Source organism: Corapipo altera, unplaced genomic scaffold (genome assembly GCF_003945725.1).
Source record: "Corapipo altera isolate COAL_440 unplaced genomic scaffold, ASM394572v1 22b, whole genome shotgun sequence".
Classification (NCBI taxonomy): Eukaryota; Metazoa; Chordata; class Aves; order Passeriformes; family Pipridae; genus Corapipo; species Corapipo altera.
Genome location: NW_020884876.1, coordinates 13,856,532 through 13,881,912, shown reverse-complemented (window position 1 = coordinate 13,881,912; position 25,381 = coordinate 13,856,532). Strand labels below are relative to the sequence as shown.

The 25,381-nt window shown below is 36.8% G+C and overlaps 1 protein-coding gene across 6 annotated transcripts in view; it reads left to right on the top strand.

Moving 5' to 3' along the window:
* Nucleotides 1-1,073: 1,073 nt before the first annotated feature.
* PALLD (palladin, cytoskeletal associated protein) overlaps nucleotides 1,074-25,381 on the top strand; it is a 201,423-nt gene continuing 177,115 nt past the window's right edge. For 5 of the 6 annotated variants that reach the window (XM_027635685.1, XM_027635687.1, XM_027635686.1 and 2 more), the window contains exons 1-2: nucleotides 1,074-1,201; nucleotides 7,635-8,672. In XM_027635685.1, coding sequence (XP_027491486.1) covers nucleotides 7,678-8,672 — 995 coding nt within the window. In that variant the 5' untranslated portion in view covers nucleotides 1,074-1,201; nucleotides 7,635-7,677. Of the gene's footprint in view, nucleotides 1,202-3,113; nucleotides 3,250-7,634; nucleotides 8,673-25,381 lie in introns of those variants that run through there. The other variant, XM_027635682.1, reaches the window with a different exon arrangement.

Below are 25,381 nucleotides of genomic sequence, written 5' to 3'. Positions count from 1 at the left end.
ATACTCCATACTCCACAGCCCCAGGTGTAAAAGTGTATTAACCACAGTGCACAGGAATACAAATTCATAAAAAAATTCCTTTGAGATTTTAAGGAATGTTGAGGGCACTCAGCAGTCAAGAAGCTCTTTGTCCATGTGTTCAGTTTTTACCGGTCTGACTGGTAAAAATTAAAGATGGCAATTTGAGAGAGAATAGTATTACGAGTGTTCTAGTAGTCTTGAGATAAGGGAATTTACAAGTTTCTCAGTCTCAGGGAGACTTCAGCAAGACCTTAGATACCATGGATCTTGGTCTCAGAAGTCTTTATCTCTTCCCCAGTTTAAGAAATGGTATTAGTTCTTTGTGAGTTGCTTATTAGCTTTCCTTCCTGTTTTATGGTTTCCTTTCCTACTCTCCACTGTGGTAATTCTGGAAAGTTGTGGTATTTTCAAGTTTATTGAACTGTTGTTACTTGCAGCCCCTCAATCTCTTTGTTGATGATGCATTCTGTAAAAGAAAGGTGGGAGTTATCATTACTGTTCTTTCAACAGTTTCATTTTAATGACTGCTGTATTTCTTCTAGACCAAGTACTGGTACAACTGCTAGCAAAAACTGAAGGTGCATGTGTTTTGCCATTACACTTCTATGAAAATCCTCAGGGAAACTCTTCTAGAAACTTGGGAAAATGGTATTTGAGTACCATTGATACTGCTCGACTATTTCACTCTGACACTTTCATACATACATGACAGGTAGGTACTTCCAAAGCACTGTATAAAAATATAAATTAGCTCTAGCTATGAAAAAAATCTGCTTACAATATATTTACAAGCAAAATTAAACATTTTTGCATACCAAGGGAAAACAAAAAAACCCCTTAAACTATGTATGGTATTAAAATACAGCAAGACATTGACCCAGTATGTTTGAGCACAAGCGACCAGATTATTTTTTTTGCTCTTTCGGAGGTGGAAAAAAATGTCTCTAAGTAACTCAAAATAGCTAGATGTTTCTGTGGCAACTGGTAAAGGGCGTTTTATCTGTCTCTGATGCTTAAAGTAGAAGCAGTTCTTACAGATTCCTATGTGAAGTTTGCATGCTGGTGTTTGACTTCAGGTCTTGGAAAGAAGATTGCCTGTCTCCTTGTATTTTATCCTGCTGCTATCTAGAGTAAGATATAAAATAAAAGGAACCATAACAAGGGTGTTCAGCTTTCTCAGGTAAGTACATGAATTACTAGGATAAGGAACCATACTTATGATTTTGGGTTTAGCCCAATTAACAATAAAAATCTTTTGCATTGTGTAACATTTTCATCAGATGGAGTAGAAAACTTGTACAACCAGAATAGCTTTATGGTTCATGACATGAGATTTTGAATGACTCAGAATGACTAGTATTAGAAACTATTATTAATATTTCAGGAGAATAGTCTAGTTATGCTCCATCAAATCTATCGGTAGTGAAAATGGAGTGGGTATATTAGCCATAATACTCCTTATCCTGTTTGATGTTATTATTAATTTAAAATTTTATGTGTAATTGCTAAAATATTACATCATTGCATATTATTGCACATTTATCTTTCAAAATGTGTAATTGTTCCAAAGTTTTAGTTCCTTTTGCATTTGTTTGTAGCAATTTACTGCCTTTACCGTTTTTGTAAAGGAGAATACAGTTTATTTTGGAAAAAAAAATTGAAAGTCTTGTTTAAAAATTAAGTTTCCAAAAGATTCAGTACAGGTCAAAGGTTATAAGTGTTCCCCAAATCTTAGTAGAATGATGTTGGGAAAATTTGTTCACAACTTAATAAAGCTGTATAAAACCTTGTCCTAATAAGTTTTCAAGTTACAAAGAATATTTCATTAGCACTTGAAGCCAATAGGAATAAACTGAACAAGGTCTTTCAATTTCTAGGCAAGTGTTTCTATCATACTGTACAAAAAGTAGTGGGCATACCTGATTTACACAAAACAGCAGTGTAATGGTATCCATAAAAGCTAAATCGCTTTGAATTTCTTTAAAAATGATCTCTACAGGTGTCTCCAGGCAGATATATTTTCTTCCCAGAAGTGACAATTTAAACATATAATTCCAAGAACCAGGATGTCATCTACCCACTCCCTGTAGAAAATGCTGAGGACAGCCCAAGGCAGCTTGTTACCGTTTATATGCAGGCTATTTTTGACTCTCATTCCAAAATACCTAAGTATTGTGCATTTAGTAGAAACACTGGGTGCCTGACAAAGGACCCTTATTTACTCTGTGAGGTGATGGTTTGAAAATGAGGTGTACAATGATTAGCCCTTAGATAAACAGATTAACTTTTGTGTTTATCTGTTAATTTTTTTTCAGTTTTTAGACTGAAATTTTCAGAATGACGATTCTGATCTTATTTGACACATTGAAATCATTGTGTAATGATATGAAATAAAATCCTTTTAGGTAATTTCATTACAACACAGTAATATAGAAACCAAAAATGCATTTTCATTGTTTTGAGGTTAATAAATGTGTCAGAGTTGTGGGACCTTTTCAAAGAATACATGTTTTCCAGGGATTTTGTGTTTCATTTCTGAGGGAGATACTTCTTTTCTGATAATAGAATTTCACATTTGAGATGTGAAAATTCAGTAGGTTAATTTATTTATACAGAGTATTACATGGTTACAGATTAATAACTATCAATCATCACAAAAAGATGTACTATTTCTATTGATAACTCTAAAAATGTCAAGGGTCTTTTCAACCTAAATGATTCTATGATTCTATTTTTTTCTTTCCTAGAAGATTTTAAGGCACACAAGAAAGCTATTAATTTTAAACTATTTTTAGTAGAAAAACACAATTATTTTATTTATTGTCATGAAAATACCTAATTTTTTTTTAATTAAAAATTAAAAACCTGTTAGGATAAAATTACATAGAAAGAAAATGGCTAAGTTCTCTGAATTTATGGGTAGTAAGTGCGCAGATCTTTGTGCCACTTCCAGGTTTAACATTGCTTCTGCTGGAATTCCAGATAGCGGCAGTCTGCTGAAACATGAGTTCAGTTACCAAAAATAGATGAGTGGGGTATGAATTGCATAGTCACAGAGGACAGATGTAACGCACAGGCCACAGTCTTCTCGATGCTTACTGAGGACCAAGCAATCTTTAGTGAATAGCTGGAGGAACTTTAAGCCTACTTAGATAGCAAAGGAGAAAAACAACTTTACCTGCTATTAAATACACCTAAGACTCTGCGTATTGGCCTGCTCATTATAAGGTCTGTTTTATATTTTCTGCTAAACATAATTATTGTGCTTTGGGGAGTAATTTTGCAGGATTTCAAAATTCAGAGAAAAAATATGTGCCTTTTTTTGTTTTAAAAAATCTTACTAAATACATCTCTTCTTTTGTTTGATTCTTTTGAACAGATAGGCTTTGGGTCATATTAAGTAATAATTTCTCATGGGACAGGTTCTACAAATTCAGGATTCTTATACTTTTCTTGAAATGAGTTCTTTGATTTTCTGTGTTTTTCCATATTTTATTATACATCCCTTCAAAACCTTGATTTGATTAATTATTCAATTTTTTCCTGAAAATTGTAATTCAATACCTTTTGAATTTACTATTTACCATATTATTCCTTAGAGCATCTATATTGGTTTTTGAAAAAATATTTAAACAGCATGATATAAAAATGTGGTTTTGCTTTGGAGTAATTTTTAAATATATACAAATAGGACTCTATAAATAGTCTGTATGTAAAAATGTGGGAAGTACAGGTAAACACTGATCTGCATACAACATTGTATTTTATGTTTGTGTCTTTAAATGATACAGTATATGGCTTTTCAGGTTACCTAAGGAGTAATGATGATGAAAACTGTTATAAATACATTGTAGTCTAACTCAGAGAAGCTAGAAATAGCATTTGAAATTTCTAATTATGATCTTATATGCTACTTGATAGGGTTAGTGATACTTCACCTCCAGTTCACTGTGCTTACAAGTTGCACTAAAAGAATAGTGGTTTCATGTATTACAGTATGGCTGAAAAATGTCTTTATACTGGAAGCTTCCATTCAGCTGTCTAAAGCTAGATTTATTAAAACATTTTTAGGCACCAGACGTCTCCCTAAGAAGGCTGATCAGCATTAGAAATTGCCTATAACCAGCACAAGTTTAAATTCATTGACTTTATCTAAATATCCAGGTGCAGGTTGGTTTACCTAAATTTAGACAGTGTGCTTTGAAAATTATAACATATATAGCCATTATATTTTTCTAATTATAAAACTGAGTATTAGGAAGAGATATGTTAATTTATAATACATTAATTTTAATCATCGTGTCGTGTGACTAACAATAAGTAAAATTGTCCTCCTACCCATAACCCATTGAAACAGCAGAGCAGCTTGGTGTTGGAAGTTGAAGAAGTTTATCTGAGTATGTAATGTGTCACATTGGTATGTGAACAAGCTAGAATCTGGTATGTATGAGATTTAAATAAAAATATAATTTGAAGCACAGATATTTACAAGTTGTCCAAATAGCAAACTAGCACCTTTGTTCATTTGAATGAACAAAGTTTTGTTCAAGTTTTAAAAAACAACTAAGATTAAGGAGACAGAAACTATCCATGTTTAACACTTGGTTCCCTGGCATTCATCCAGTTTATGCCTTAACAGCTGAGCCTCTTGACCAACTGTTTGCTGCGTTTCTCAGATTCATTTTTTAAAGCTGCTATGTGGTAGTCAGTTATACTGTATATACTTTTTTAGATTTTGTTGACAAGAGATTGGTATGGTTGCTAAATTTGTTGCTCTGTAAACACAGGTAAAAGGAAGGAAAGATGCAATCCCATAAATAATAAGCTTATCACTGTATTCTATAAAAACATATATCAAATCCTAAAATGCTTTGGTTTTCTTATACTTCTCTTTTATGTGTTAGGCTGTAATTTGTTGGCAAGACAAACAGGCATATCAAGAGATGCATGTGCCAGGCCAAGAATTGCAATAATCTATCAGTCAGTTAATGACTACATGCCGGATAAGCCCTGGTGAAGTGACTAAAGGTAATTGGAACTTGCACAAGCTGATGTAAAATATATCCGAGTGCATCGCATGACTGTCAAGCTACCTATCTATCAGTGGAGAAATATTTTGGACAATTAAGAGAAAATATACTTTTTAAAAAAATCTTATGCAAAATTGACCTCATAGAAATTATCATAACAATAAGAGAATTTTCAAGGGTTATTGAAACCACCAATGTTAAACTTAATTAAATGCCTTGCAGAAACAATGATTACATTTAAGATCAGATCAGCCACAACTTAGTGACCAGCTAGACAATCACATTTCTACAAAGAGATTTTCAGGCAGAGCCTTCCCTTGGGAAAAGAATGGTTTTCCTGATGTTTTGTTTCTTGCTGACTTTAAAGAGGCAGAAAATGTCCATCCTGATGCTAAAATCATGTTGGGAAACTGGAGATGTATAGATATTTCTGTAGTTTGTGAAACTGGTACAAAATATACATTTTACATTTACACTGTGCAGGATGATATATAGGTTGTGAAATCTATTTCTTCAGTGTTTTACTTTTAGCATAAAGTATCTTGATATTCCCTTTGTCAGAGTTGAAGAAAGTGCTACTTTCTGTAACAAATGTGAATAGAGCCTTCCTAAATCTTCATTCACGAAGCCTAGCCATGATGATGAAACACATTATCAACATTAATCAGAAAGGATTACTTGGAATTTCTAATCCAAATATCCTTGTGTAGATCCTCATAATGGTTTCAACTAGAACACTTTTTCTCTCAGAATTTGAGGTTTTAGTGTCAGTAAGGCAGTGCTATGGAAAAGAGAAAAGTAAATATATTCCCCAAATTTTCAAAAGGCTAAAACCAGAAAAAAAATAAGTGTAATAGCACTGATGTGAAATAACATAATAACAACAGTTGGTGAATGTCACCCCAATCCACAAAAAGGGCTGCAAGGAGGACCCAGGAAACTACCTAGCAAGGTTATGGAGCAGATCATCCTAAGTGCAATCACACAACACCTACAAGATGGACAATGGATCAGAGCCAGCCAGCACAGGTTTAGGAAGGGCAGGTCCTGTCTGACCAACCTGATCTCCTTTTATGATCAGGTGACCCGCCTGGTGGATGAGGGGAAGGCTGTGGATGTGTCTATCTGGACTTCAGCAAAGCCTTTGACACCATCACTCATAACATGCTCCTGGAAAAGCTGGCAGCCCATGGCTTGGGCAGGAGCACCCTGTGCTGGGTTAGGATCTGGCTGATGACCAGGCCCAGAGAGTGGTGGTGAATGGTGCTGCATCCAGTTGGCGGCCGGTCATTAGTGGTGTCCCCCAGGGATCAGTGTTGGGCCCAGCTCTGTTTAATATCTTTATTGATGATCTGGATGAGGGGATTGAGTGTCCCATTAGCAAATTTGCAGATGACACCAAGTTGGGAGGGAGTGTTGATCTGCTGGAAGGCAGGAGGGCTCTTCAGAGGGACCTGGACAAGCTGGAGAGATGGTCTGATTTCAACAGGATGAGGTTCAACAAGGCCAAGTGCCGGGTCCTCCACTTTGACCTCAACAACCCCACGCAGCACTACAGGCTGGGAACAGAGTGACTGGAGAGCAGCCAGGTAGAAAGGGACCTGGGAGTTTGGATTGACAGGAAGCTGAAAATGAGCCAGCAGTGTGTCCAGGTGGCCAAGAAGACCAATGGCATCCTGGTCTGTATCAGGAATAGTGTGTCCAGCAGGACTCGGGAAGTGATTCTTCCCCTGTACTCAGCGCTGGCAAGGCCACGCCTGGAGTACTGTGTCCAGTTCTGGGCCCCTCAGTTCAGGAAGGATATTGAGGTCCTGGAGCAGGTCCAGGGAAGAGCAATGAGGCTGGTGAAGGGACTTGAGCACAAGTCCTATGAGGAGAGGCTGAGGGAGCTGGGGTTGTTCAGCTTGGAGAAGAGGAGGCTCAAGAGAGACCTCATCACTCTCTACAATTACCTGAAAGGAGGTTGTAGCCAGGTGGGGGTTGGCCTCTTCTCCCAGGCCACCAGCAGCAGGACAAGAGGGCACAGTCTTAAACTGTGCCATGGGAGGTTTAGGTTGGATGTTAGGAAGAAATTTTTTACCAAGAGAGTAATCAGACATTGGAATGGGCTGCCCAGGAAGGTGGTGAATTCTCCCTCCCCTGGACATTTTTAAGATGAAGCTGTATGTGGCACTTAGTGCCATGGTCTAGTAACCACAGCAGTGTTGGATCAAGGGTTGGACTTGCTGATTTCAGAGGTCTTTTCCAACCTGCTTCATTCTATGATTCTATTCTATGATTCTATATACATACTGGTCCAGTGGAATTGGGCTTGTGCTAGGCAATGCACAGACAAAGGATGTCTTCATACTTCTGAGGGAAAATGTATGAGAAAAATGACTCTTAAGTGTTCTCATTTCCACCTAGACAACTTGGAGCCTCAACCCATCCTGATAGAAACCAAGGTTTATGGTAAGTATTTCGTGCGCCATTGGGTTCTGCTCATCTCTCAGTTTTGTGTCTGGCTTATGGGAGCAAGGATATAACTGGGCTTTTTTTAATTGAGAAGTTTTTTCATTAAGGAACTGTATTTGTGTCTTCCAGGATGCAAGACAGAAGCTGTGGCCAGGCCTTGCCTCTTTCTTGAATGCCGAAGGAGGTTTACTGTGCAGAGAGAGGCACCAATAAGGAATATCCTGAAAATATGTCAGAAGCTTCATCTTATCATGACTTTTTCTGTGATTCCCTGTCAGACATACAGAATGGTGAATTTTCAAATGAACTTTCTGCCTTCCTTACACAGGAGGAGATATGTAAGAGCCTTGACATAGCTCGAGAAGCCATTGCCAGTTCCATGAAAGAAGATCAGAATGCAGCACCAGACTTTACTCATTATCTCAATACTTCTCTTTCTAGCCCTTCAGAAATACCTTCTTTCAGGGACAGCAAACTGCATGAGCAAGATGCTTTACAGACGCCTCAAGCAAGTAGTCTGACTTCATCTGCTGCAAGTCACATTCTCCCAAGGAATCAGAAAGAGCAATCCACCACATCTCAGACAGCAGATAGTTTTGTCACAGTTTCTAGGAGGCAAACACCTTTTCTAACTGCTAGTCCCAGCTTCATCAGACGACTGAAACATTCAGAGAAAGATGGTCCATGTATGCCTAAGACAAGCCCAAAGGCTGAATCAACATCCCAGGAAGAAGTTCCTTTCAGGAACAAGATGTGTGACAAAGCCGCCACATTTATAGAAGAATTGTCATCTATATTTAGACAGGCAGCACAGACAAGAGGCCGAAGTCCTGATGGGGACTCTTCTTCTCCAGACAGTGGATACCTGTCTCCTAACAAGAAACAACCAGCTCTAAGTACGTTGGTGAACCATGAGTTTGACAAACAACATGAAGAGGTTGACCCCGAGGCAAAATTACGTGGAGTTCATCTAAATGGAGAACACTTTTCTGAAAGGGGCGGCATCACTGAGAGCAAAATGACCCTTTGTCGTCCCTTCATCAACATGGAAGAGAATGAATTTTCACCACCTCAGTTCACTCAGAAGCTCCGGAGCCAGGAAGTTGCTGAAGGAAACAAAGTATTGCTGGAGTGCAGAGTTGCTGGCAACCCAGTCCCTGATGTCAGGTAAGTGGTAAGTCACCAGATATCATCACCTGATTGTGGAAGATACCTAAGGTCAGGTATCACAGTGAACCTGCTTAGAGGTAGTCATGCAAGAACAGACAAAGAACATGAATAACAGATTCTGATGGCTTTTCTTCTCTGGAGTGTTTCATTATTATCTGTTTGAGAAATTAATTTCTGCTTGATTCAAGAGCCACATGGCAAAATTATAAAAAGAATTGGCTCTAGCAGCATTCTGTGTGATTGTTACCTCATTAATCTAGGTAAAAGAATTCATAACTTGCCTCTGAAGAGCATATCTCAGGCAGCTGATACACTTTTTACTGCCAATTAATTAGAATGTCTCCAAAACCCATAGCAATGGGATTTGGGGTCTATACTATAATCTAAAATTTTCTGAATCTAGCCAAGTATCCTATTGTGTAAGACATTTCCAAGACATTAAGATGATCCGCTATTCAAAACCTCTTCTAACACTTTATCGTGAAATTTATGTGTATTTGCTTTTGTTCAATGACAAAAGCTAGAACTAACTGCTGCTGCATAAGTATGTCTGTTTAATTTGTTTTGTTTTTATTATGAATAACTCACAATGCTTTCCACTGTCTTCCTTTCCTTCTAAAATAAAGCAGTGCATAGATACTCTTTGGCACCTCACAGGTCTGAGCCTTAATGCTAATATTATGGCTTATCACACACAGAGGTACATTATACTTCTAGTTTATATAGTACCTCACAAGCTATTTTGGTTTAAAGTAATACTTAATATTTTCTAAGGAATATTTTGTCCAAAAATTCATATTTGGACAGGACAGAATTTGTAGTTCTACATTCAGAGCTTGCTGTAAGGTTCTTTAGCTATATCTGAAGACAATATAACTCTTTAAAAGTTCTCAACATTTCCTTAAAAGAATGTAGGAAGCACTTTCTTGTAACACTTGTGCGCTTTTTTCGTATCTTTTGCTGTGAAGTCAACAAGATTAAAAAAGTACAGCTTTGAAATGTCAGGTTATAGCTATATGTGCTTATATATGCTTTCATTTCAAGGTGAAATTACTTTGTAGAAAATATCTCCAGAGACTCTTGTTTGTGATTGTTGAAGACAACAGCATTGTCTTTATCCTTATCTGAGTCTTCAGTGTATTCAAGAGAAACTGAATATTGAGACACTGAAATTTTTACAGGGTCAAAAGATCATTTATAGAGGCATCAAGTCTATTCAATTGTTCTTGTATAAAAAGTGGAAAAAGTTGTACCTCAGCACTTGAGTACATTGGTTATGTACTCAAGCTTATGTAGATTGTCCTACAAAATGAAGCCAAGTGATCTTCTAAACTAAGACAAGCTGTAGATATAAGTATGCTAAACAAGGGACTTACACCACAAATCTTACCAACAGGTCAGGAAGGTTACCCAAAAAATATAATTGTAATGCCTAAATTCTAATGTCTATTAAGCAATATGAGAGACATGTAATGTCATTATAGTTGTTTATTTTTTAGAGTTTTTTAATATTTGCTGGGGAAAAGAAAAGGACAAGAATCACAGTCATGGGTGCAAAAGAATTCCAGTTGTTTGTTCTTCTTCAGACTTTCATGAAGCAGGAAAGGGGAATTGTAGAAGTCACATAATTATGACAGACAGACTCCTTCGTCTCTCTCTCTGTTTCTTCTCTTAGAGTCTTCCTTCCTTCACACTAAGATGTTGCAGCCACCAGTGTAACTGATTTGGACATTAGAGCAGCAAAAGCTCTTAACTTCTAGTATTTCTTTTGTGGTTGTGTGAGGTTAGGCAATATTTATCCTTTGATCTTCAACCTGTATTGGATGCAGAGAGAAACATAGTGACAAAGGGTGAGGAAAAGGCTGATGTATGTAATGCCATCAGTCTTTCACAGTAAGATCATTTTTTCTCTGGGTACTCAGCTCCCTAAACTGGAAAACAGCGACAGGGAGCAAAATGAAACACCCATAATCCAGGAGGACACGGTCAGCAATCTGCTGTGCCACCTAGGCATGAGCGAGTCTATGGGGGTGGTTGAGCAGGTGTGCACTTCACTGGGTAAAAACGGGCTGGATGGCAGGATGCAGAGAGTGGTGGGAAATGGAGTTACATCTTTCTCACAGCTGGTCATGAGAAATGCTCCCCAGGGCTCAGTATTGGGACCAGTCCTGTTGAACACCTTTGTCAATGATCTGGACCAAGGGATCATATGCAACCTCAGCAACTTGGCAAACAACATCAGGTTGGATGGGAGTGTTGATCAGCTTGCTGGTAGGAAAGCTCTAAAAAGGGATCTGGACAGGCTGGATCAGTGGCCTGAGACCAATTGTATCAGGTTTAATAAGACCAAATGTTGGGTCCTGCTCAACAAGCCCCTGCAGTGCTACAGGCCTGGGGCAGAGCGGCTGGAAAGCTGCCTGGCAGAAAATGACCTGTGGGTGCTGGTCGACAGCTGTTGAATATGAGTCAGCAGTGTGCCCAGGTGGCCTAGAAGGCCAATGGTATCCTGGATTGTATCAGAAATAGTGTGACCAGCAGGACCAGGATAAGTAGTGATCATCTCTCTGTACTCAGCATTGGTGAGGCCACACCTTGAATTCTATATTCAGTTTTGGGCCCCTCACTACTGGAAAGACAATGAGATGCTGGACTGTGTCCAGAGAAGGGCAACAAAGCTGGTGAAAGGACTAGAGAACAAATCTTATGAGGAGTGGCTGAGGGAGGTGGTGTTGTTTAGCCTGGAGAAAAGTAGGCTCAGGGAGCACCTTATTGCTCTCTAGAACTACCAGAAAGGATGTTTTAGTGAGGTGGCTGTTAGTCTCTTCTTCCAGGTAACAAATGAGAGGATGAGAGGAAATGGCCTCAAGATCATCAAGGGATTGGATTTAGATTGGATATTAGGAAACATTTCTTCACTGAAATAATGGTCAGGCATTGCAACAGATTTCCCAGGGAAGTGGTGGAATCACTGTTCCTGGAGGTGTTCAAAAGGCATGTGGATGTGGCACTTGGGGATATGGTTTAGTGGTAAACAGAGTGGTGCTGGGTTAATGGTTGGACTCGCTGATATTAGAGGTCTTTTCCAACCTTACCAACTCCATGATATGGCAGCTGACATACTGTTACTGATACTTTTGAGTTGTAAAATAGAGTACTAGGAACAGTCAGAGGGACCACTCTTAAGGAAAAAAAAGTAATCACTATTAATTAATACTAAAGAACTTTTCACCTTACCCATCTGTAGATTAGATATTTAACATGTCACCCTAGACTCCGTCAGCACTCACTAGAGAAAAGCACATCTACCAAAAGTCACTTAGCTGTTTGTTACATTGATAAGAACTTTTAGTCTTCAGATTAAAACCTGATTAGCATTTTTTTATAAAAGGTGAGGTGAATCACACCCATTCCCCCATCTCTATGCCAATAGATGGCACAGGGAGAAAGAACTGCTCTGCCAACTCACATTCACAGATAATGTAACTAGAAAGAAAGAAATCTAAACAGTCTTTCTTAGAGGTGAGAGTTTACCATGATACATATTTCCTCAAAGAACTTAGTTTTCCTAGTATTTAAACATTTTTGATATCCATACTTCCACAACTTGAACAGCAATCTTTCTTACAAAGTTTCTTACTAAGAAAGCAAGAGACATACAGGGTTTTTTATAGGGTACTACTTATCAAATAATTAATAAGACTATTAAGGTACTGAGAGGCAGTCTGTAAACAATACTACTTTACGAGAATGAAACGCTCTGTTGGCTTGAATGTTTTTGCCACCATGAGTCTATTATGCTTGAATATATATTTCAGTCCTACTGAGTTACAAAGTGCATTTTTTAGAGTTAAAATGATCCTAGAATAGGCAACAATAAGCATAGAGGATCTCAAAACCCAGAAAGAATTACTAAACATAGAACCTAGGGTCAACAGGAATTTACTTTCATAACACAGCAAAAAACCCTCATTGGTGCTATCAGGCTCATGTACTCTGTGTTTCCTGGCATTGGTATAAGTAAAATTCTGTTCAGAATGGATTAGAAGTTGTGTATTTGATTTATGAAATACAGCATAGACAGTTAAGGTGAGTTTGACAGCATCAGTGAGGTTGCAGTGTTTAAATAGCAAAGATATGCTGTTGTAACGCTTCAGTATCTTATTGCTCTTATTTTGTCTGGTAGAATATTGGTCTTCACTTCAGTGATATGACTCCAGAAATGTACCTAAATACCAACTGAACTAGGAAACTGTACAAGCTATGGATCTTTTTTTGCTTAAAAAAGCTTTTTAAGCTTTTACATCATTGTTATATTCATTTCTGAGACTGCTATGCTTACAAGAAATCTCAGATTTTTAATGTAAACTCTGCTTTTCTGAATCTTTATTCTTGCAGAATCATAAAATAAGAATGCAAATCTTAATCACTGAGCAAAGTGAATCATGAGAAACATTGCTGACGAAATAGTAGATTATTTTAAAATCAAGTATATTTTTCAGTAATCACATCAGTATAAATTAATTTGTAACTTTTATCTTATTTCCCTTTTGAAACCCATAACTGCTTTGTCTGTGGATGCAGTGCTATGGCTGTGGATACAACCACTGGTGAATTGCAGCAAACAGGCTTCATACCAACTTCTCAGTCTCTTGCAAAGCTCCCTGACAATTTTTTAATACACTTTCACGGTCCACCCTTGAACTGGTTTTACTTAACAATTATTCTCCATCCGGCAACTCAAAGAAGACATATTAGTGAATAATAAAAAATTATTTTCCCAAAGTTTCCACTGAAAACAAATTTACCCTTTAGTCTCCATTTCATTTTGGATCTTCAAGAGAGGAAAAATGTGGCATATGTACCTCAAAAACTACTCATTGTGGAAGTCGATGCAAACCTGCCGCTTGTCCTGTCTGTAGTGACGCTGCCTTGGCTCAAGAGGTCACTCGCACACAGCACGGGCGGCGATTCCTCTGCGGGCCGGGCCGTGCGGGGCGGGCGCAGAGCCCTTCGGTGAGCGCTGCTGCGGGGCCAAGGGGGCACAAACTAAGGCTCGTTCAGTGCTTAAGAGACGGCAAACACTTGAGCGCTGTTTGGGTGAGACTCCAAAGTCTTTGAATCCTGGGGAAAGGAGGGGGTTCTTTCCTTTGGAAGATAAGAAAGCACGCAGAAAAATTTGTAGTGGATTTGATGTATGATAACACTACTAGGAACTTCTAAACAGTTTCACAGTATCACCTGGGACCATCACTTTCCTTCTTTCTGGAGCTGAAAGGGAGTTTTGTGGCATATCCTAAATATATCCAGTAAAAAGTTAATGTGATGCAGTGGAAAAAGACAAGCCTGTTTAAAGCCACTAACATATTGCAGAGCAAGTGAAGAATGCCTTCTGTTTGTGCCACTTTGAGAAACATTTTCTGTAAATGGGAGTTTTATATGGTTAAAAGCAAAACACCAATGATACAATACTAGTAGGCCATTGTCTTGTATTTTGATAATGAAAATAATCCAGTTTTCTAAAGGACTTTACTTAGACAACTGTTTCTTTAGGCTGGATTTCTGGTTTGTAATATCTGTGGGAAAAAAATCTTTGGAGCGTATTTGGAATATTTACTTTTTTCTTAAGAAACTTGCCACAGGAAAAAAAATAAGTAAAAGACATTAAACTTTTTGTAGAGGTTTCTGGCTAGGTAGAAAGTAGAAATGGATATTATTTGTATTGCCAAAAGAAGGGCTATAGAACAAGCTGAACAGCTACCTGGTCTGTGAGGTGTAAGAGTGAGCCATTTAGCACTTGCAAAACTTGCTGAACAAGACATGAAGAAAAGAGCATGAGCTAGGGCTGCCATAGCCTGTACATTTGCATATAGCAATAAAATCTGCAGAAACCAGGCTTCAGTTGTTCTGATTTCTCCCAGAAAAGACAGTTTCAATAACAAGCTACTGCAAATACTATTTTTGGAATACTGTGTGGTAAGTGTGATAAAAGTAGAGAGCAATTGGGATTTTTTTTTTCTCAGCTGAGAAGAAAATAACCAGAAGTCATAAAGTCATGATGGAATAACGGTAGTTTAATGGTGACAAGAAAAGCACTAAGTTGTTATTTTACCCAGTACTCAAAAAGTTGTTCAGCCCAGTATTAAGCACAGCTGATATTTAGGCAGCATCAAACAGTGGTGGGCATGAGATCATCCCATTGGTCTACACCAGAAAAAAAGGCCTTCAGAAGAAACTGTTTAGGCATTTCTGACCTTTTAGCATGTTATTGTTTTTCTATGCCTCACATTTTATCCTTGATCCAAATAATCTTTTATAACTGTCTTTCTTCCCTTTTCATAGCTTTTTTTGGAGCTAAACTTTACAAAGTCCTCAGCCTATACAAGATTGAGCTAGAATACTCCCTTATGCTGATACCCTTCTTAGGAAGCTAAAGATAACAAAGTTGCAGAATCTTATTATAAACAAAGAAGTAGTGTAAGGACAAAGTGTCTATTTGAAGGTTATTTGACTAGGAAAGCCTCTTAAATGTAAAGTTCCTTGGATGTTCATAGCTGTACACAGCTGAAAGTAAAACAGTAAGTGTTATGGTTTGAATGACTAAACTTGACCAAAGCAGCTTTATACTACAAGTGGAAAATAAGTAAACTTTAATAGAAGAACTTCCAATTAGAATCCTAGGGTTTAAATCCAAAAGAAAACAATTAGTTAAATTTCAAGAACAACTACAGTTTTTCAGAATTCAGTGTCTGACTTACTAGTTCTACTAGCAGAAAATTAGGTATCTTGCAGTGAATATTTTGTCACTGATCAGAACAATTTTTACATTTCTGAGCAGCCCAGATTACAGTGTAAGACCTAGAAAAGTACTGAGTGGTTTGAAAAGTTCTAGGATATCTGTCTTCTAAAGGTCTAAAACATATAAAATATCAGTTGAAACAGAAATATTCTGTTACTCTGAAAAGCATTCTGTCAGTCAGTAACTGTTCCTCAAAGTGCATCAGCAGTACAGAACTTAAAATACCTACATTAGCATTGAGCTAGCTAAAGCAAATCCGACTGGGAATGACTTAGACCTCTTCAACATTTGCCTCACCACCTGAATATTTAATTGCTTCTGAGGTCTGCCCTAAGTTGTAAGCTATGATTAAAATATTTACAGATATCCACCCAAATTCTGTAGCACAAGAGGTATTGAAATGTTTTGTGCAAAATACATTCTCTTCCTTCATCAACAGCAAATTGACACCAAAAAAAAAAAAAATTAAAAATAAGGCACTTTCCACATACTACATGGCAAGAACAGGGCTTCTTTGCTTTAAGGAATCTATTTGCTCTCATTAAAACCCTTTTCTTCTTATAAGTGTTGTTTATCTAGATTTCACTGTAACAGATACCCAAAATCCCCACCTAGAAACATGTAATCCAGAACTATTCTTAGAAAATCTAGAAACAAATGCAAATTTCAGTACTTAAATTTATAACAAAACCAGATTACCTTGACTTCTACAGCTTCGAAAAACTTATCCGATTTTACAATCTTTAAATGCTATGAAGTCTAAAAACAAGCAATAAATTATGTCACCACCATAGTCTCCCAACAAGGCACAGTTGCAAAGAAAATTCAGCATCAGGTGTACAGAACAACAGTGACTGAACTACCTAAACAGCAACTGGTAGATTTTTATGTCTTGGGAATGGAAGAGGTGTCATAGATGTAGTTTCTGCTTCTTTACTAGGCATAATTTGAGGTAGGAAAAATCTTTGGTTTAGAGATAATATTTAGTGTTGTTTCTTGAAGTCTTTTATGGAGTAAATTTTGTAGTTGTAGTGAAACACCAGTGCCTTGGTGGGAGATAGAGATGTTCTACTAGTCCTATAGTGGTAAGGCTTTAATAATACTTATTTTTATAAAATATTAGTATTTATTTATGTATGTGTGGTAATGGAACATACTTGACAATTCTAGGTGTCCTTAGTTCAAAAAAACCTGATCTCAAGTGTGTTCCTTACTTTCTTGTATAAACTCTTAGTTTATACAAATCATCTTCACTTTTAGTCATCTACAAAATTGTTATGTTACTTTTCTATTTGTAAAGTTTTAACTATTTAAGTTAGAGTTTAGGACCAGGTGGTGCAGGTCCTACTTTTCTAATATTTTCATAGGCTTATATTCGTACTTATGTTATTCAAGATGGAAACTTTAGTGAAGTTCTTTTATGATGAAGTTGTTTAAAGTATTTGTAAATTCCATTCTTGCTTGCTTGCCTAAGAATAAGACCCCAAGATCAAAATTTGCTTCCAAACAATAAGATAGTTTATCTTAACAACAGACTTTACTAGACTATAAGCATTATGTTAGCTACAGTGATTGTAGAAATTATTCATGAAAGATAAAAAAGATTAGTATGTTCTCTGTGTGGCAGGAGAGGGCTCTTGTGACTTGAAAAGCATTCACAGCCACAGGTATTATTCTTATACAGTAAAAATCAAATCTTGTATTGAGTTTTGAGGTGATTCTTGATTACCAAATGTAATATTTTACAGTAAGAATTGATCTAAAATACTTCCATAACTTATACAATAGTCTCTGTTCCATTATTTCAGTGTTATTATATTTATTTATTAATGTTTAGAACAGTAAAACAGGAAATAGTTGTTTTTTTCTTATTATGTAACCTGTGTTTTCAGAATATCTTGTGTTTATTTCCTAATGGTGATGATTTATGGAGTTAGTTGTTACATTGCTCACAAATATAAAGATTTTTCTTATATTCTCCCCATAGTCTGACTGGTTTTCTCTACTGAAATATTTTCCCAATAAACATACTTTTATATAGAAATCTGCACTAGTCCTCTACTAATCTTTTTAGAGTCCCACTGATCTGTCTTCTTACGAGTCTTCTGCAAAGAGAGGGTGCTTGTTCAGAATGGAAGAATATTCTCATAGCTAAGGAGTTCCTTAGGTCAAAAATGTTCTGCTTGTAGATCTGGATGCTGTTCTGTGTATGGAGGGAGCATTGATGATCATCTGAAAGTATAAACAGCATGTATTATATTGCTGAAATTAAACAGAAAAATGTTGTTAGCCCTTTCAACCTGGTATCAGATTCATTTCAGAAATCTGCTCATCTGATACTCAGTATTGATACTCAATACTGAATATGTTGTCAGTATTTTATATACTTTCAAATTAAGATGAAATATCTATAGATATGAAAGTTATATGTCAGCATCCTCAATATTTTTCTGTCACAATAGTATTTTTTTTCTCTTCATCAATAATGTCTTCTTTACTTTTGTTGGGTTTTTTCCTCATTTACAAGTCAAAATAATAGCTCTTTGCAGTTGATGTCATTATTCTTTTAGCCGTTCTTCCTTTCTCATTTGTTTCCTTTTATACTTTCTGTTTATTGGACCATGCTATTCTTATGTCTTTTGTTTGTTTGCTTTTGCTGATTTTGAGATAAGGCCTGCCCACCTCCAGGCATCCCTGGAGTTTCAATTTTCTTTTGGAGCAGATCTGGAATTGTGATGATGAAAGTCATCTCAGTGACTTGTGAAACTTTTCCTTAAATTCTGTTTCCCATAGAACAGTGCTCTGGAGTAGTGGGTTTTAGTGGGGAAGTGAGGGGTTATATTTTAACACAAATGAATAAGCTATTGCAGTGGCTGCCTGTAGTAATTTACGGCCTGCAGGTTTCAGGTAGATATCATGCATCTTTCGAATATTTCCTCTTCCATTCTCCATTCATTTTGTGGCAATGAGAGTCCACACTGTCAGGATTTTCTGTATCTGAAGGAAAACACTCAGTGGAGTGGAGGCCTGTGTAGATCATGTGCCCACCTGCTTTAAAAAGCAGTGTGGCATATCTGAGCAATGCTAGTAGTGCATCAGTTTTCTTAACTTGAAACTTCGTTTACCTTAGAACCACTTGGAAAGAAGATTTGTCATCATGCCACTTAAGAACAGCGTTTAAGAGACTGTTGTAATATATGATAACCAAGTGCTCTGCTTGAATGGGTGGTTTTTTCCTTCCTTGTCTCTCTAAAACCATAGAGTACAGTATTTAAAACAGGTATCTGGAGAGCCAGGCTCTGTGAAATGATCTTTACAAAGTTGAGATTGTGATAACAGGATAATTTATGAAAGTCTTATAAAATAAACAGATTGCTATAAAACTTAGGTGGAGCAATTCATTGATGTTACAAAATGGATATCTAAGGATCTAAAATAAAGAATGTGTGGGTGTGGCTGGGAGGAGGGTGGCCAGTGGGGACACAAACTTGTCTGTTTTCTTATAAAACCCTAAAGAGGATCTACAGATTCTGGACACCAGGGGTTTTTTTACTTTTCATTTATTTATTTTCTCTGTAAAATAGTTTTGACTACATGATATATGCATTTCCTCATCTCTGTTATACAGACTCTGTGCATCACCAGGGTCTCATTCTTTAGAACAGTTAGTTTAACATTTTTAATGATTGTGGAAATAGCTCTTGTTCATTTCTGGTTTTGAAAGTTTCACATTTCCTTTTTGGTTTTTGGTGATTTTTTTTTTCCATCCTGAAAATAGGAAGAATAAAGCCTGTTAGGTGCATGAAGATGAATGCTGTAAGAGGCAGTTGTAAAAACAAAGGGATGGTTGTTGAAACTAGAATTGCTTTTTCAAATTAGAAATAGGAAGGGAATTCCAGTTCAGTTACTTTATTTTTCTCTGTCTATTTGTGAATGCCAGTGTCTTTGGTTTGGTTTGGTTTTTCTGATTCATTACTGTAAGTTTAAAAGCATCTCAGTTCAATTCTTTTTTTTTTTTTTTTTTTTTGCCTCTCAGTAAAGAATGCAGATCTAAAGTTCCTTGCTAATGCTCTATAAATAAATAACATATTGACTAGTGTTTATAAAAAGATTCTAAGATTAGATGAAAATGCTATCAAAATACATTTTTAACTGATTCTATTCTTGATGGCTAACATGGAAAGCTTAAAAGTAAATTAATAAAAACTATGCTGCTATCTGCAAAATGAAATAAACATAAAGAACTTTTGCCTTATATTTACATATGGATCGGAGGAGACTTGGATGAACCTCCAAATACTGTGAAACCATATGTCTTCAGAAAGCTGTTTCACTACACTAGCTTTGTCCATGTTAAACTCTTTTAGTTTAAAAACAGAGTTTAATTGAAGTAGTTTTAAAATACAGGTTTCCCACAAAAGTGGTGCTGAATCAGTGCCAGAGGCAGTATTCCAAGAGGCTGCTTTTACTTCATGTTTCAGAATTTATTTGTACAGATCTTATATGCTGTCTCTCAGATTTTCCAGTATTGTGCAAAGGATCAAAAGCCAAAAAGTCTGACAATGAGGAAATACATCAACAATCTGCTTGTCATAGACTAATTGAAAGTACTTATCTGTGAAAATTAAAACTAAATGTAGAGGCTAAGTAGAACAGAGGTGGGAATGAAACCGCATGATTTAGGACTCTCTTATTTGTACTGAAAAAGAGAATGGTAATGAGGTTTTACGTAGAAAGAAGCCTTTAGAGTCAGTAATTCTGGCATCGTTACTTATCAGGGTTCAACAGGTATAAAATGCTATTCCAAATCCTAATTAATATCATACTTTATCCTCTTTGATGTTTGCTCATTTTCTTGGAGGCAATACCATACCTTGGATTGTTTTAAGTTTCCTAAGGGCAATTATAGAAGTTTGATAATGCTACCTAAGCAGCACATATCTTTTTAAGACATAATATATTGCTTTATAAATATAAATTAAATAAATAAAATTATCAATTTGAAACTTGATGCTTTAAAAATTCTTTCCTAATAAAAAACTTTATCATGTCTGAAATACACTCTGTAAATGCATTCTTGGCAACATAAAATCTACCTTTAAAGATATGGATGATGAAATTGAACAAATAGAACTTCTCTGCAAACATTCATAGCTGATGACTGAAAATATTAAACTTCAGTTCGTACTATCAGAACTGACAGGACTTTGAGGGATGTAGAGAAAGCTATAGACTAAAAGCTTATAACAGACCAAACATAGAAGAAACATCATTAAACAGCAGTGAATAATGAGCTTGTTTTATTGGTTCTGAGACTCATCTGGAAAGTGTGTTCTTTCTAACAAGCAGTTTGATAGGACTCTGTTAAGTGGACTGTGGTTCACCTAATAGGCTGTAAGCTTGCCCTTCTAGCCCACGCAAAGTAAAGGAAGGAGAAAAAGAAATTCCCTTGCCCACCTACTCCTTGTAACCTAGGAAACTAAAAGAATAAGTCATAGAATCGTAGACTATCCTGAGGTGGAAGGGACCTATAAGGATCATCCAAGTCCTTCTCCTAGTACCTCAGGTATTTCCTTACCTGAGATGTAAAAATGATAATCTTTACAAAGATGTAAAGAAAGCAGGAAAGTAAAGGATTTAGCTGTGCGGGGGGGTTCATACTTTCATCATGTTAATATTGTGTACTTGCAGGGCATGCACGCATTAATGTTATAAAAATAGTTAACACTTTGCAGTTATGTAGTGCCTTTCATATGAGCAATTCAGTGCCTTATAAACAGTTTATATAATATGTGAACAGCTTTTGTCTATCTCTTCTTATTTGTTAAGGTTGAGCTTTTAAGGTGGCCAAGAAAAAAGATTAGAAAAATAGAATCCATCTCTCATTTATGGTGCAGCTGACAGGTAGCTATAGCTAACTATGAACTCTTTCAATATCACAGAAAATGTGACCACTAAGATAACACATTGCCCAAGAGTAAATCACTGCTTATGGGAAAATCCCACTTAAATTTTTGCCCTATGAGTATCTGAGACACATATTTAACTGGACAAACATGAACTGAGGGCCTCCTATTCCTGTAAACTGATCTTGACAATTGAAAATTGATAACAAGCTTCATAGAAGGCTGTTTAACATTTGGCCACAATCTAGCACCCTCAGCAGTTCGCCTTTTTTCCTGTGAACGATTGGTAAAATGGATAAACTATTAATACACTGATAATTAGGGGACAAGTATAGCACCAGATGCTGTCAGAATCTGTTCTACTTGGTATATGCTTTTCAGATAGCCTGTTCTGAAGGGGAAGGTGGCTTTCTTTGATCAAATGTGTCCCTCTGTGTTACGACAGCTTTGCTTTTAAGAGGAAAAAAAAAAACAAACCACGAAACACCACTCTAAAAACCTAGAAGTCAAAGCACAGTTCTTCAAACAGGAAAACACGATGTATTGAAATAAACTTTTCCAAGGGTGCTGAGTGCAATAGTCATACAGTTTCATCCTGGGAACAAGACAGAAAATTGCAACACAATTCAAAAAACCCATACATTCTCTGTTAATTAATTTAACAGGTATATTCATTTTACCAAAGCAGGGCCAGTTACAAGGCAATGGCATTCTCTCAAACATCTGCAAAACCAATAAACAAAAACCTTATTCTTTTGCATTTAGCCATGTATTCCCATTCATTGTCAAGCCAGAGAATATTGCAAAAATAGATACTGTGTCATCAATCAATTATCAGTAAATGCCTTCAGTGTCTAAGGCAAGCGATCGTGTGGTGTATAGAAGGAAGAAAATGGTGGGGTTTTGTTTTTTATTTGTTTGATTTTTTTAAGGTAGAATAAAAACTCATTACTACAATTAGATATTCTACATGCCTACATTGGACTGTGAAGGCCATAAGTGGACACATTCTTCGTAACATCATACTTCAGCCCAGACATCAAGTAGAAACATGGAAATCTTAATGACAATTATCCATAGTTAAAACTTGAGTGTGAACTGACTTAGTTTTCACCTTATTCCTTAAAGAAAACCCAATTTATTTAAACAAAGGTAATGTGTAAGTGAATTGACATGCCTGTTTTCAGCTAAAGCATTTTTCTAGTGTGGGGCTATGTTTGGGATTTGGGTTGGAAACAGTGTTGGTAACATAGGGATGTTTTAGTTATTGCTGAGCAGTGCTTACACAGAGTCAAGGCCTTTTCTGCTCCTCACACCATCCCTCCAGTGAGGAAGCTGGGGTTGCACAAGAAGCTGGGAGGGGACACAGTTGGAACAGCTGATCCTCACTGGCAAAAGAGATATTCCATCCCATGTGGCATCATGTTCAGTGTATGAAGCTGGGGTAAGAATGAAGGAGGACATTTGGAGTGATGACATTTGTCTTCCCAAGTAACCAAGCCCTGCTTTCCTGGGGATAGCTGAACACCTGCCTGTCCATAGGAAGTGAATTAATTCCTTGTTTGGTTTCTCTTGTGCGTGTGGCTTTTGCTTTCTCTGTTAAATTGTCTTTATCTAAACATGAGTTTTCTCACTTCTACTCTTCTGATTCTCTCTCCCATCCCACTGGTAGGGGAAGTGAGCGAGTAACTGCATGGTGCTTAGTTGCCAGCTGGTGTTAAACCATGACAGTCCTTTCTGGTGCCCAGCGTGGGGCTTGAAGGGTTCCAGAGAATGTGAGATTGGATTAGAATGCACTAGATTGGATTTGTGTTTATTTTATGCCAATTGCTGTTTTGAACAGGCCTCTGTGCTTGCCATGGAGTTTACTTACCTGACTATGTGTCAGTGTCTCTTGCTCATCAGTGGCCTCTTTTTATTTTTACTGCTTACTGTAGTAGTGCTACACTGCTGATCAGCTTACTCTGCTGTAGCATTTTAATAGCCATGAAATAGCTGGGAACATTTTAATAGCCATGGTGATGCCATGCCAGCCTGGGCTGGCAGATGGCCAGGATTTAACTGTTGTTTCTGGGCTGCTGTACTGGAACTCCAGTGTGAACAAGGGTTGAAAGGACTGTGACCTGATAGGATGAGCCAATGTGGGAGCAGGACACCCCAAAGTGTCTGTATTTCTGGATAAGCCCATGTCAGAGCAGGTACATCTCAGAACATCTGTGGCTTATATCTGTGTCACACCAGCTATAGCTCTGAAGAGATTGTGGTCCAAGGTTAAGCCAGTGCTGGAGCATCTGTGACAAAATGCTGCAGCAGGTACACCTTGAAGCATCAGGGCAGCATGCATTCTTAGTCCCAGTTAAACCCCTTCACTCAGAATTTTCTACTTTTTAAACTGTAGAAACTTACATTAAGATAACTGACACAACTGTTTATCAAATATCCTATTTACAAGCAGTGTAAACCAAATCCTTTAAAAACCTGCAGTGACCAATTAATAATTACCTCTGATAAACAAAAATTACTTAGTTTATTAATTTTTGTAAATAAGAAAAAAATTCCTTCATGGAAGTTCTTATGCAGAATTGAAGATTTAATAAAAAGTGGGGAAATGTAACCTTTTTTTAAGGCCTTAATTCCAAAAGCCTAATCCCTAGAAAATTTAATTCTCCTACTTGCTGCACGGACAGTACACAAAGTGACTTCCATGATAATCAATGAATAAGATTTATGTTCAGAGAATCACTGAATATTCTGAGTTAGAAGGGACCTACAAGGATCATCAAGTCCAACTCTTAAGTGAATGCCCCATACAGGGATCAAACCCATGACCTTGCTGTTATTAGCATCATGCCCTAACCAACTCATGCACAAAACAGACATCTGATTTTTGATACTATGTGTAATGTAACTGTTCTTATATTACAGATTGGTATGATATTCCAAATTGATTTTTTTAAAAAATAGGAAATTATGTGAGTTTCTGTTACTGTACTTTAACATCTTTCTTAAATAAATATGGATTTTTATGTCTCCAAAACTATGATTATACTTAACCAGTCATCAATAAAGCAAATTTGGAAAGAAAAAAATTCAGGCAGGAAAATCCTTGTTTTCTTTGTATTACGGTTTCATCAAGAATGCTTATGAATCCCTGCTTCTAGAAGGAATTCTTCCTCAGATGTTAATTTAAAGAGAGCTTGGATTATAGTTAAGAAGCAGTATAATATAATCCAAACTAGAATGCTGAACCTAATTTTCATACTGTGTATCTCCCATACAGTGCAGACAGCATTTGTTTGTTACAGTCTTTATTGCTAATTAATATTGGAATTGAATAGATCTAAAGTCTTCAATCCTTTGTCCCTTAGGACAATAGAGATGGACAACTTAATTCTCATTTTATGATTTTCTTGAGATGTTGGTACAGTGAGTCTCTTGTACAGTGAAGAATAAGGAAAACACTTGTAACCTTACAGAGGAAAATGTGACATTATATTTTTTGCCTTTTTTCCAAAACAGCATTGCCGCTGGTAAGAGCTTTCAAGTTTAATTAGGGAAGGTTTGGACAAAGGAAGACTTGATTCTCTCTGAGCTTCCTCAGGCTTGCCATATGGCCAGAAGGAATCTATAAAAACCTGTTTTCCACAAAACTCATGAAAGGTAATTTTGGGGGACTTTACCTATAAAGAAAGTAGGTGGAGATGGTGACTTCAATTAACTGGGGAATTGTTACAGATGCCAGGCATTGCAATTCTACAACATGCTACTGACTGCAAATTCAGGGGCTGGTGATTCAGAATTTCAGTCTAGAATCTCTGTTCTCAGAGGATTTTTACACCACTGACTACAGCTCCCCTCTCTTAGAAACAACCAACCAACCAACAAAACAATCCCCCCTAACCTAAACCACAACCTAAATGAGATTAACTTAATCTTGTTGGATGGAGGAAACACCATTGTTGCTGTAATACAGAAAAGTGGCAAGCTGAAAATTAGATGCATGT